Raw genomic sequence first — 13,866 nt, 5'->3', positions numbered from 1 at the left:
AAGCACTTATGAAGAATAAAGCAAGTATGGAATAAGGGGAAAACATTTGGCAACATCAGAAGCAGAAGCGTCAAGATCTGACAACATTGAAACAAATTTCAAGAAGGACCACGTGTATCGACAGAGGGTGAGAAAAGAAAATTTACATACTTAAGTACTAATAGTTCACGAAAATAATAATTTTCAAAAACTATTATTACTTAAGTATGTAAAAATTTATTACATTTCATGTTGTGCGAGGGTTTTACCCAATTCTCGAACCGTGTCAGAGTGAATCCATGCTATAGAAGTGCCATGTTATACGGGGGTTACCTGTAGTATTATTTGTAATCTTATAAATCAAAAATAATAATTTACTTACTATATTGTATTTTTTGCAATTTTTTCAGATAGAGTTAGCTCTTAAGACAAATTAGAGTATTATTAATTAATACTTGATTCTTGGTTAACTATTAAATATAATGTGCTGTCAGTCAACATCATAATACTTATTCTATTTACAATGTCTGTTAAACTGTTCAGATATTATTTAACAATTAGCATTAACAATTTATGATTTATTTCTTAATATTTTCTGTTCACAATTTGAAACTTTTTAATGAATTTGATATTCAATCATAACATATTAAATATAATTTTTCCTTCTAAAAATACAATTCCGAATTATTAATTATTAAATTTTTTGTGGGATTCTTCCTAGCAACTTCACTTAGTTCAAACTTAAAAAACTTAAAAAATAAAATTGCCAAATTCTTTCTGGTATTTATAAATTTAATCATCATCATAAAACATGGTTTTATCAGTAGCTGGTCAGTTTACTTGACATAGCTTATACTATTATTTCATTTGTTTAGACTTAGAGATTAAATTTTGTGATTAAATACAGTGATTAAAATCATTCTAAATTTTTAATCATTTTGTAATATGTTGCATATTATAATATCTCAATTTATATATAATTGTAAATGTAGAATAAACATTGTTCTTGAAACAAGCATTAATTGAAAAAAAATAAAAATATTTATTCACACAAAAATTACCTAAATAATGAAAAAAATAAAATAATGTTTACTTTAAATTTCAAGAAATAACTTCTTAATCAAAAATTATTTTTTAATATATAAAAATATGCTTTTTTGTTTTTATCATAATTTATCCAATAAGTTCTCATTTATTTAGAAAAATTTTCACAAGAAGGAAATTTCAAAACAATTAAAATACATGAAGATTACATTTCAAAATATAATTATTATTTATGTCAAAGCATTCTATATTATGAAAAAAATAAATACTTCCTATATATATTTGAATATTAATTGATTTTCTTTTTGAAACCGTGTCCTGTTTTATATTTGTGGCGTAATAAACACTAGTATTGTGTTTTATTCTAAAGACACAATACTAGTGTTTATTAAGCCACAAATTGAATATTAATGTTTATAATTTCAATTAATAAATTTTCATTTTTTTAAATGTGATTATTTTACTATGCTGATTATTTTTATGTTTTAAAAAACTGATTTACCTTGGCCTTCCTCTTTTCTTCTTTGGTTTATCTGGTTCTTTAATAGGATAAGCAACGACCTGACCTGTCTGTGGATCATGCTGAAGAACACACTTCTGTCCATTAACAACAATTAATGAATTCTGTGATAACTGAATAGGTTTTGACACATCAATCACAACTACATTTCCTGTATCATTATCTAAATTAAAAAAATATGAAAGTAACTATATTTAATGAGTGATTAAGATAATTTTTATTTTATTTATATTTAATGTTTTTTTTATTCTACAACATATTTTTTAAGGAAAATTAAAGCTGTATAAAATCTAAATATATTAGTACTTTAACACACCATTATGATATTACAACATAAATTCACCTTAATTAGCTTTTAATTACTTAGAATTTCTGTTATATTTAATAAAAGTTAAGTCTCATAGTACAATAATACTTTTATAGCAATCACATGACCTCTCTTTCACTATCTGGCATTGTGCTTTATTTTGCAAATACTGTGAGATTTATAACTAGGCTGTTTGGAATGAAGACCATTTTAAGTTGAAGTATAGTTGTATATGGATCAGTATATAATACTTTTATTTCAGGTAAAATTGATATACATAGATTCTTGTTTTCTCAAATGATGAGACAGCAGAGTGGCACTAGGAGTGGGTTAAGTAACCCACATCTAGTGCCACTAAATCTGAATCATATTCAACCATTCTTCCAATAAAACCATTCTTCTTCAGAATTCAAAACTAATTGTTACTCATTGTAGTAAATATCATGGTTTATATATATTCTTTTCAAGTAGTACACTTGATACAATGTAATAAAATTATATCCTGTACATGCATAATCATCAGATTAATGTTATTCATTATAATTAAAACATAAAAACATTTTAAACACATTTTAAAGTTTTTTTGTTCTGCAAATGGTTGGATAAATTTCTAATCAATTATCTGGAACTATAATATATTTATATCTGGAACTACTTGGGATGTAGCACAAATTTATTCAGTACAGGTAGCCCTCGGTTTATGCCACAGTTCCATTCCTACAAAAGCTGGCGCAAATCGAATCGGCGTAAAACGAACCCATATTTACACTGAGGTATAAAGTTAGGTTCTACATAAGTGAAAAATAAGCTAATAATTTTGTTTATATAATATAATATAATACAAAATACATACATACAATATAATACAAAATATATACAATATAATACAAAATACATATATATGTATTTTGTATAAATGTTTAATTTTTAAAATGTATTTTATCATAAAATAAAGTAAAATGTTTTTATTTAAAAATTTTAGTTTTGAATTTCTTACATTTTTTGGAAAAAGTATCCATCTTTAATTGTTTACATTTTTTATTTCTTTCATTAAGAATTTGGAATATGGTCGAATAGGATGCTCCTTTTTACATTTGCACTTCGCTCCCAACATTGTCTAACTCACAAACTTCATCCGTCAAACTTTCTTTCCTTAGTTGAAAGGACACGTTAACCCGACGTAGAGCTACAGATGAGCGAAGACACTGGACGACCACCGGTCGCTGTAGCGCATATACAAGGTCAGTTTGAGCAGGAAAATTCAAGATGGCTAAGGAGAGATATCGTCTGCCCAACAAGAAATAGATTTGTCTTACTAACGATAATTTGTGATTGCCGGAAGTGCTATTGCATATTAAGGTGTTTTCCTGAATGAACTGATACGGGATACATTCATTGGTGCTATGGATTTGGGCACCATTTATTGGACTATTAAGTTTAATATCTTGACTCGTGAGTACCTAAACATTTAGTATTTTAATATTAATTTAATGCAAATGTATACATACCCAATAATATTAAACAGAAAAAATAAATATATTTAATAAAGATCTTTGTTTTAATGAATGTACAATGTCGCGGCTCGGTAAATACGTCAACACTGAAATGTAAATCAGTCTAGCATAGGGAAAATCGGAGAATTAAACCTCGAAACGGTGAATTGCGCAGCAGCATTATTGTGAATTGGCGTAAATTGAACCGGCATAAACCGAGGCTACCTGTATTTCATTTCATGCCATATTTGCTGACATGCAACTACTGCAAAAAACAAGACCATGCTGTATATAATATAATATATTAAACTATAAGAGGCTAAATAAACTTTGTTTAATGTCCAGATAATATAAGTGAAAGAAATTTTTTAAAAGTAAAATTAAATGAAAAGCTTTTTTTGTTTACTCAAAATTTTATTCATTGATAATTTCTTCATAAGCTATAAAAATAGTTCAAACTTTATGATTTTTTTGTTATATATTATCATTTTATTATTTTTACAAAATTTTGATGATTTCAATTTTGAAATTCTTTACATGTAGAAATAAACTTGGTATAATAATATTTAATAAATATTTTTAAATTGCTCTTCATCAAGACTCAATGAAATGCTTGATTTTTAAATTTAAAATTATATATGAGAACTTTGTTCAAAATATGTCAATTATGTTTCAAGAACATTAATAATCAAACAGCAGAGAGTTTTTAATTCCTGTTCTATTGATTTTCTTTAGTATTTGCAGGTAATATTCTACTAAATAAATATCTAATTCTGTAGATATAAATGTAAATAAAATATTTTCTTAATATATTTTCAATTATTTTCATAAAAATTAAATGTAAACTTATTCTAATGAAAATAAATTTGTTTATAATTTTATTTTTAAATTCTGATCTTAAAATGGCAACTTAATATTTATCAATTATTTATAAATAATTTTAAACTGTCTAAATGAGAAAGAGAGTGAGATGTTCTTCATATAATTCTAGATTATAACCAATAATATTTAAATCTGTATAATTATAAAACCTATTAAAATAGAAATTATAGTAATAAATTCTTATTATTGATGATGAAAAATATTAGCCAAATATAATTTTAAAAAATATTTCATAAATCAATTGTTCAATCTCATCACCATAATTTCTTATAATTCTAACAAAATGCTTGAAAACTTTTAAATATATTTAGATAGTTACTGTCTGGCATAGAAGCACTAAACTATTTCAAAAGCAAACCATTACTTTCATACAAATGAAAAAATTTACTTGAAATTCAGATACATCCAATTCTGTTTTTACACAATTTTGATTTAACATGGTATGGAAATACTTCAATTCAGTTTTTACATGATTTGTTTTGATCTAACAAGTTTCAATAAATTTATCTTTTTAAAAGTCTCCGTTTGAAAAAATAAAAATTTCAATAAAAAAAAATATTCATATTTTCTTTTTAAAAAATACTTAGAATTTGCATTTAAGACTGCTACTCATACACACAGAAAAAAGTTAAATTTTAAAATTTACATATGACTTATTTGAATGTGTGTAAAGACAATCAATATTTTATTCAGACCTTATCCTGTGACTGAAAGTGAAAAAAATTTTAATTTGAAGTTTGAGAATTTATATGATTCATTTCTTTTGATTTCTTTCACTATGGAATAGTTTTCTATGCCACTCAGTATTAAAAACTAGAGGTATTTTGATATTTAATTGAAAAAGTTATATAAAAAACTAAAGTTAAAATAAAGTTTATGTAACTAATATAAAGTTATTAAATTTTCCTGATACGTAAGTTACACTTAGCCCTCTTATGATTATGAATTATAACTGAAATATTTTGGTTTAAATATATCTCAGTATATTAATTGATTTATTATATTATTTTTAGTGATTTTTAAGATTGGAATCAATCTTCCACTTTTCCATATGGACGTTATCTTTATACAGTATTTACTCGCATATAGGACGAGGTGTGACTTTAAAGATCAAAATAGAGAAAATTAGATTTATTAATACAATTCTAATTTTATTTTGTTTAATCACAAGTGAAATATCAAACGAATGTAAATGCACACAATGTCCCACAAAAATTACTGGCATTTTAAACTTTAAGGAAAAATCTTGTAAAATTGACAACATAATTTGTTCATGAAAAGCTGGACAACGGGTAACCTTTTTTAGCCAATTCTTAACAGTTAAACCCACTCTCTGTCGATTACACTTATGAGTTTCTCCAAATTCTGATTTCCAAATAATCATCTGTTTTCATATGGGAATGGATTAAAACTTATAATATTCAGGCTCCCATGTGATTTTGGAATTTCAATCTGAAATTTTATTCAAAAGCTTTGCTTTTCCTATTGCTATTCATCTTTACTCTTGACAATATACAAGAACGATTCAAATGAGCCAGATAAAATACTTATGTTTTTAAATACAATAGGGTAAGCATCCGGTAAAAAATGCAAATACACAGTTCACAAAAATTATTTGCAAAAACGCAAAGAATCTTTCACTTGCACGTATAGGACAACTAGGAATTTGAAACTGTGATAAATGAATAAAAACCTTGTCTTATATGTGAGTAAATACAGTATATGCAGTATTTTTACATGAATTTTTTCAGGAATACATCTACAAACTAAAACAGAATTGGGTATACTGCATATTTCAATTACTATAATTACTCATATTGTATTTAACACACAGTATGTACAGAATGTATAATTTTTATTGTTTGAAATAATATGAATTCATTTTAAACAGATCAACAGATTTTTTAAAGACATCTGACAATTCAAAATTAATTTTTTTTAGTAATTTTAAATATTATGATCAATAAGGATTTATTATAAATATAAAGAAGCCTTGATATTTGATGTACAATATAAACCAATAGGTAAAATAAATCCAAAGAAAATCAAACTATAACTATTAAATATATATTACTATACAATCAAATCAACATATGTTATAAAATAAATTAATAATTATTATTTGTCTTATTTTTTTTCTTCATCTACTTTAGTTTCATAGAAATATATAATTAAAATGATTTAAATTGAGTTACTCATTTGTATCTACTACTTAATTATTTAATAATCACTCAATTAAAACATTCTCAACTAATGCATTTCTCAAATTAATGTAGTGCATAAATCAATTAAAAGTTTCAAACAAACAAATAAAAATTCCATTAATGTGGTGTTATTTTTACAAACAAATTCATATATTCAAGCTACTAGCTGATATTAGACAAATAGCTAAAATATCAATGCATACTTAACAAATAGAGTTGTCATCTGGTACATTTACAGCCAAATTTCTCTAATTAGCTGTATGGATATAACTCAGCTATAGAAAAAATTGATTGAATTGAATTTTAAACTTATTTTGTGAAATTTTTGATGATTTAACATTTTATAATGAAAATCATCATCAATATTGTTATAAATAAATTAATTAACATTTATAATTTATTAGATTAAATCAAAATTGGGCTTAGGACTCTACTTTTTTTTTATTACATAAAGTGTCAATTTTTTAAATCAAATTTTAAATTATTATATAAATTAGTGTAAGGATTGCCCTCTAAACAACATTGCTTAATTCTGACACTAATATGAAACAAATCATGCAAATTTGCCAAATGTATAGAAAGCAATAATCTGCTACAAATGGATATATACCAAAAAGAAAACAATACAATCAAAACTAAATTTTCTAAATATATTTTAAAAAGTAATTGGTAAAGATATCTAACTTTTCAAGTTTGTTTACATACAATATGCTCTAATCTAATGCTCAAAGTGATGATCCATAAACAAGTACCAGTCCATAAAACATTGGCTGCTGGTCTGCAGAAAGTTTCCAGGAAATAAAATATGGCATGAAATAATACTGTTAACATTGATATTTATGTTCTCTATATGTACACATGCACCTTATTACAAAGATACTGTTATGCAAGCATCCTAACACTCAAATACAATAATACAGTCCCAAGGAAAAAATATGGACCAGTCTCTAAAAATTGGAAAAAATATACCAAATTTGCCAAATCAACTAGTTTAGAATTACTGTTTTAATCTTTTCAATACACTTTTTGAATATTGCATATGTTTTCATGAAAAGTCATTACTAAAATAAAAAGAAAGTTTTTTAAAAAGTTAGTAAGCATTTTAAAAGCCTATGATTAATCAGATTAACGTGTATTATTTATATTACTCAATTAGCATGCTTTTTCATGGAATTCATTAATTTTATTAATCAAGAGATTAATGTATTTGACATAATAATATTAAATTTAAAAATTTTTGTAAAAAGTGGAGGAAACTATTAAAAGTTACTGAAGTATTATCTATGTTCAATTATTTTAAAAATTTATAAATTTGGAAAAGTTAAAAAAAGTCACAAATTGATTTAATATGCACACATTAAATGTTTAAAATTCAACATTAGTATTTAATAATTATATATATCTAAATTTATTATACAAACCTTTATTTGTCTCATTATTATTATTTACTTCTTGATCTTTCCTCATATTTGATATAATATTATTTGCATCAGATTGTAAATGATTATTTTCTTGTTCGACTTCATCATTTAATACAGAGCTTGAATGACTGTCATCTTGTTCTAGAAATGTAGAAAAATCGATTTCTCCAATTGTTTCTGGCCCAGATGAAATGTTGGAGGTGGAAACAGGAAGAGAATTTGTTGTTCTTTCATGTACATCATCAGAATGATCTGTTACTATGGATGGAGAGTTAGTTACCATATTATTTACTTCAGTCAAACAATTTGTAGTTGTATTAACTTGTACATCTGGATTTTGAATTAGTTGCAAATCTGTAGGATTTAACACTGATGAAACAGAACTTATGGCATCATCGTGAACCATGCTTATAGAAGTAACTGGAATTATATCATTAACTTCATGTAAAGTTATTGATGTTGGTGATATGTTTTCTACAGAATCAGTCAAAACTGATTCAGTAGACACAGGTGTCATTGTTTTTTCTGAAATAGATGAAACTGATATAGATATGTTTGTATTATCTACTGTTGAGGTTATAGGCATTAAATTTTCAGTTGCTATTAGTGATGGCACAGACACTATATTTTCTGAATGTTCCGTTGAAATTAATGGCAAAGACTGAATAGTTTCATCTTGTTTTACAGATATTAATGATACTATATTATTGCTATTGTCAACGGAATGAGTTTCTCCATTTAGAATAATATGACTATCAGTAGAAGATTCTTGTAATGTTTTTTGTACAGAAGACATAGTAAGTATTGTAGAATTTGGCGTAATTTGCAATACAGTACCTGAAACATAAAAATAATCAACATAAGATATTACAAGAACATGCCTAACTATAATAATTAATATGAAATAATTATAATGCTAATCAAATAAAATGCATTAATTTTTAGTGCCTTTATGAAAAAATCTGATAATACAATTTTTTAGAATTTTAAAATTTTATGATTAAGGAAATTAGAAAATCTATGTACAGTACAATGAACTTATACTTTTATAACTTTTTAAAACAGAGCAATTATTTATTGTGACATTGTTATAACGCTGGATTGCAATTTTCCATTACAATGCACTTCAGTTTAGTAGTGTCTTGCCCCTGTATATCATACTTTTCCTGTTGACAATGAAGTCATGCCATTCATTTATCTAACTCTATTCAGGAGAATATTTTTTAATTGAAATAACATTGACTTCAAGCCCAAAGCAAAAGTTTGTATATAATTAATTGGGGCCTCCTGCCCCTAATCTTTCCACATAGGTCTAATAATTTTTTCAAATTGCAGCAAAAAAATAAAAAATATATAGATTATTAAAAAAGTTCCTTTATCATGTATAAATCTACATAATAAAGTCATATTTATTTACATAAATAAAACACAAATAATAAAATGTTAAATAATTAGATTTCAAAGTTATTTGTTTAAGAATTAGCTTAAAAACTGAAAATTTTACTAATTCCAAAAGTACATATTTAACAATGGGAGTAATTACAGATAAACAAGATAATGAAAAATAATTTAACCAATTATTTCCACATATAATTTTATGTTTACAACTTTTTTAAAGCTTCCTGAAAGCAAAATCATTTTGGATATAATTATACAATACACTCTAATACCCTGTTCATACTGTAATTTTTAAGCCAGCTTAACTGACTGTCAACTTAAGATACATAATATGAATAACTTAATATTAAACTGGTTTTATCATCAACAACTAGTTAATTTATATCACTTTTCCAAAAAAGCTTAAGTTACTTCAAGCTTTCCCTAAGGTCTGCCACTAGTTAAAAAAAAAAGTTTTTTTGTTCCCTGGAATTATGTAACTTTGGCATCAAGAATTATTCATTCTTCGATACTGTACAGTAAATTAAATTAATATTTTAGCAAAAAATTTAATACATTTCTGTTAAATTTGTGGGTAAGTAAAACTTCCTTTGGGAGAGATGTTATCACACATCTCTGATGAACATCTGTCCATTTACATCAGAAATATCCAGTCAGATGTTACGAATGCTAAAACCCAATTAGAGAGGAATTTGGAATAAAAGAGAGAGAAATCGTATTCTCAGGGCAGCCGACAAGAATCCAGGACTGCCACATAGAGATGACCATATAGAACAACACTGCCATATAGAAGTGTGGAAGCCATAGGAAGAGCATAGTCCCGTTCCGGCTGTCCATCATCTGTCTCCCATTCTTCAGCCATCTCCATATCAGAAGATCTACACATCAACCAGACTAAATATACTAGTCTGACAGAGGTATTATTATATATATATTATTGTAAACTCTCTCTGTGTTTAGAGGTGTAGTTAGTATGTTTATTTAGTGTAGTTAGTATGTTTAATTTATTTCCTTTTGTACTTCTTATGTATCCATTAAATTTATATTATTGTTTTTAATTTGGATATATGTTCATTGGATTTACACAGACATCCAAAACTGCCTACGATTGGAACTTTCCCACTCGCATCGTAAGACCCTCCTATTCACAAGCCAACCAGTGACCCAGTGAGCAGGTCCTAACATCCTGACAGATCAAAGGGTTTATGAGTAACTCAAACCCCCATATTCTCACATTAATAAGTATATGCTGATTTAATTTAAGTATTTTGAACAACAGGAGTAAATATTTCAAAACCTCCATTGTTTCAGTTAAAATAACAAAATTAATGTCATTTTGCCAACAACAACAACAATAAAAATGTTAGATATAATAAATATCTATCTAACAATTATTCGAAATTGATATTTTAATCTGAACTTATGGAAAATAAATTAGTTTGAAATGGTTTATCAAAAATAAACAAAATTTTATTTAAAACGTAATATAATGTGTAATCACTAGCAAGTGATATGAAATAAATCACTTAACATTTCTCAATGTGAATGAGTAGTTAATCCTGTTAGCAGTAATTTGACTTAATACTTAACTATTAAGCCAGCTTAAAAATTAGTGTGAAAGAGATATAACTTTATGACTGCTTACCTTAAAATCTTGTTTATACAACCACTTGTTTTTTTTTTATGACAACTGTAAAAAAAGTCATGCAGTAGAGTCCCAATTATCCAAGGTAATGTAGATCAAAGTACTTTGAATAATCAAAAACTCTGGTAACATGTTATGTTTAATAAATTATTAAATAAACTGAACTCTGAAGCATTAATGTATAGATATACAGAGCATAACAAAAATCTGTGCCAATGTTTAAGGGATAGATACTAGGGTCAAAAATAAAACTAAAATACTCTAAATATTTTTCAAATTTGGCTTCATTTTTAAGATCTGGTTTGCCAAAATAGCAATTATACATTTGCAAAAAACTTTTTGAGCAGTTCTTGTAAATTATTCTGTTTAATTTTGTAAAAAATGAAATGTTATTCAAAGTATCTTGAAGAGTTCTTGCTTTTCAACTACTTTTTTTTTCGTAAAGCAGATAATACTGAAAAATCTTAACATGGATAAGACTTTGTTTACATTTATTGAGTATGGGCCACTGGGAAACAATTACTTACCTCAATCCATTGACAAGTATAAAAAAAAAAAAATTTCAAAATTACCTTAAAATGTTGATAACTAGTGTCAGTACTTTGATACAAAATTTGAAAAGTATCTTTCTTAAAACTGTTGCATAATTTAAGTTATGCAACAGTTTTAAAAAAGGTAATTTCATCAATATTTACAACCGTAATTATTAAAGCAAATGTGAATCTAGAATTACAATTAAAATTTTAAAAATCTTTTTCAAAATTCATGTTGTCATGAGAACTACCTGAGCATTTTTAAAATTTCTATAGTCCGTGCATTTCCCAAGCATATAATTTTGAGCAACATGCAAGATTCATAAGATGAAATATACTGTACTAATTCTCATGTCTTTGTTTATGAAGTATTTTTTCACAATTCATCTTGGATAATATAAAGTCTCAGCTGAACTGGTTTCAGTTATTCAGGATGCTACTGTATTTAAATATCATAGCAATGTTCTGGTTGGATTGCTAGTGTGCCCTGAATGCACTAAGCCATTCACATTGGCAATTGTTAAAACTGATGCAGGTTTATGTTGACACCATCCTGAAAAAGTTTGCCATGACAAACATCAACTTCATTTCAGTGAAGTTTAAAGATTAGAAATGCAATATGACTCATTTTCTGTTGGTAATTTTAATTTGGTATTATATTGTCATGTAAAAGTGATGAGTTAGAGTACAGATGAAAATACTTTATTTACTAAATGCAGACATTACATAAATAAATATAAAATAAATTCAAATGAACGGAAATTATCTAAGCAGCATACATTAACACTAAGAACAAGAAAAGTTGCTTGCTCAAACAGTTGATGCAAGAGAATTGTAAAATCAAATTAATTTCTGAGTGTTCTTGAACAATCTTTTTAAAAGATGCTGTGGATCTCTACTCATTGGCTAAGAACTAATGTGACAACAGTCCATTTCATTATAATTCAAAAGTTTATTTCCAGAAATAAAATCTAAATTATTATGACACTGAACTTAGGAAAATTAATTTAATCTACATTAGGTTGCTTAAAAATAATTTTTCAAGAACCAAGTGGGTTATAAAAACAAGAGTCTATTATATACATGTATATTTATATAGACCAACCAGACAACTGAAACAAGGCATCAGGCTATTGCTTTGGGAGACATGAATCAAATCAAGACAGACTAGCAAACCCAAAGAATTTTCCAGACATAGCCTGTTCTTCACTACCCAGTCAACCCATTGTGCCTAGTTGAACCCATAATGGGTTTGAAAAAAGACTATCTTATTGCGATAGGGAAAAAAGAAGAATGGAGTTTATTATATTGATATATTTATAAAGGATTTTTTCCCAGAAAGATCAATAACTTTTTTAAAAGGTTTGTATTTTGATGTTTTTTACCTTCAAAAATATTTAATATTTAAATGATACAAAAAGTTTTTTATTTTGGAATGTAGATTTATGTTGCAGATAAAAATATTTGCAAAAATTTTTTATACTGCCTAATTAAAAATTTATTATAAAGTTCAAATCTGAGTTAGGCATTCAGAAGATTAAACATCTTAATTTCTTTCTTTATATTTTGTTTATTGCTTAGTAATAACCAAATACTAATCAATATTGAATAAATTTTGTTGAACTAAACTAGAGTTAGAAGCAGATCAAAAAGGAGAACCAAAAATTATTTATATATACTATATATGTATTTATGTATTTAAGAAAAGATAAATCATATCTCTGTGTATCCCTTAAAAAACAATGTGTATACTTATCTAAATGAAAAAGCTTAGGATCTTTGATTTATGATTAATAATTTTATATATTTGATAAAACTGTTTTGTTCAATAAAAATTTATAGTTATTTATTTTCATCACAGATAGAAAACATGAGGACTTCAGGCAACATTTGGCCCAATAAAATACAAAATGATGTAAATTTAATTTTGTTATTGTCAATTTTGAATTATGAAAATAAGATTTTGTCCTTTTCAAGAAAATATTTATTCTGATATATGCACAAAAAATATACCTATATATTGAATATATATGTATATTTTTGCACAGTATACACAATACACTTATGCAACCAGTAAAACAACAGGAAGGATGTGAATGGTCATCTAATTAAAAAAAAAAGGCCGGAAGGCTTTGTTGAAGGAAAAGTTCATTGGTTTTTATTTTTTTAAAATTCCCCACCAAACCCGTTACCAGAAATTTTACTTAAAAAAAAAAAATTTTTCAATCTCTGGTTTGGGCAAAAATGGTCAATTTTATTAAAAATTGCATTTTAGTGGAGTTACAGATCAAAAAGTATAATGCATTATCCCTGCTTAATTCTTACCATACAGATTACTTTGCATCTGTTTGAAAAGTTGTCTTGCAGGCTGATATGCATTCATTTTGTTGTTACTCCATCTGTTTGCATGAATAATGCTGTCATGCTAATATACATTAAT

The 13,866-nt window shown here is 25.9% G+C and overlaps 1 protein-coding gene across 5 annotated transcripts in view; it reads right to left on the bottom strand.

Annotated features, from left to right (window-relative positions):
- LOC111630584 overlaps positions 1-13,866 on the bottom strand; it is an 84,958-nt gene that overhangs the window by 50,651 nt on the left and 20,441 nt on the right. For all 5 annotated transcript variants that reach the window (XM_023374697.1, XM_023374701.1, XM_023374698.1 and 2 more), the window contains exons 3-4: positions 7,851-8,687; positions 1,526-1,706 (exon numbers count right to left, since the gene is read on the bottom strand). In XM_023374697.1, coding sequence (XP_023230465.1) covers positions 1,526-1,706; positions 7,851-8,687 — 1,018 coding nt within the window. The remainder of the gene's footprint in view (positions 1-1,525; positions 1,707-7,850; positions 8,688-13,866) is intronic.

Source organism: Centruroides sculpturatus, unplaced genomic scaffold, assembly GCF_000671375.1.
Source record: "Centruroides sculpturatus isolate CEXI.00-Female unplaced genomic scaffold, Cexi_2.0 scaffold603, whole genome shotgun sequence".
In the NCBI taxonomy this organism is placed as follows: domain Eukaryota; kingdom Metazoa; phylum Arthropoda; class Arachnida; order Scorpiones; family Buthidae; genus Centruroides; species Centruroides sculpturatus.
Note: the sequence above shows the minus strand (reverse complement) of the source record. Positions and strands in the feature narration are given on the sequence as shown.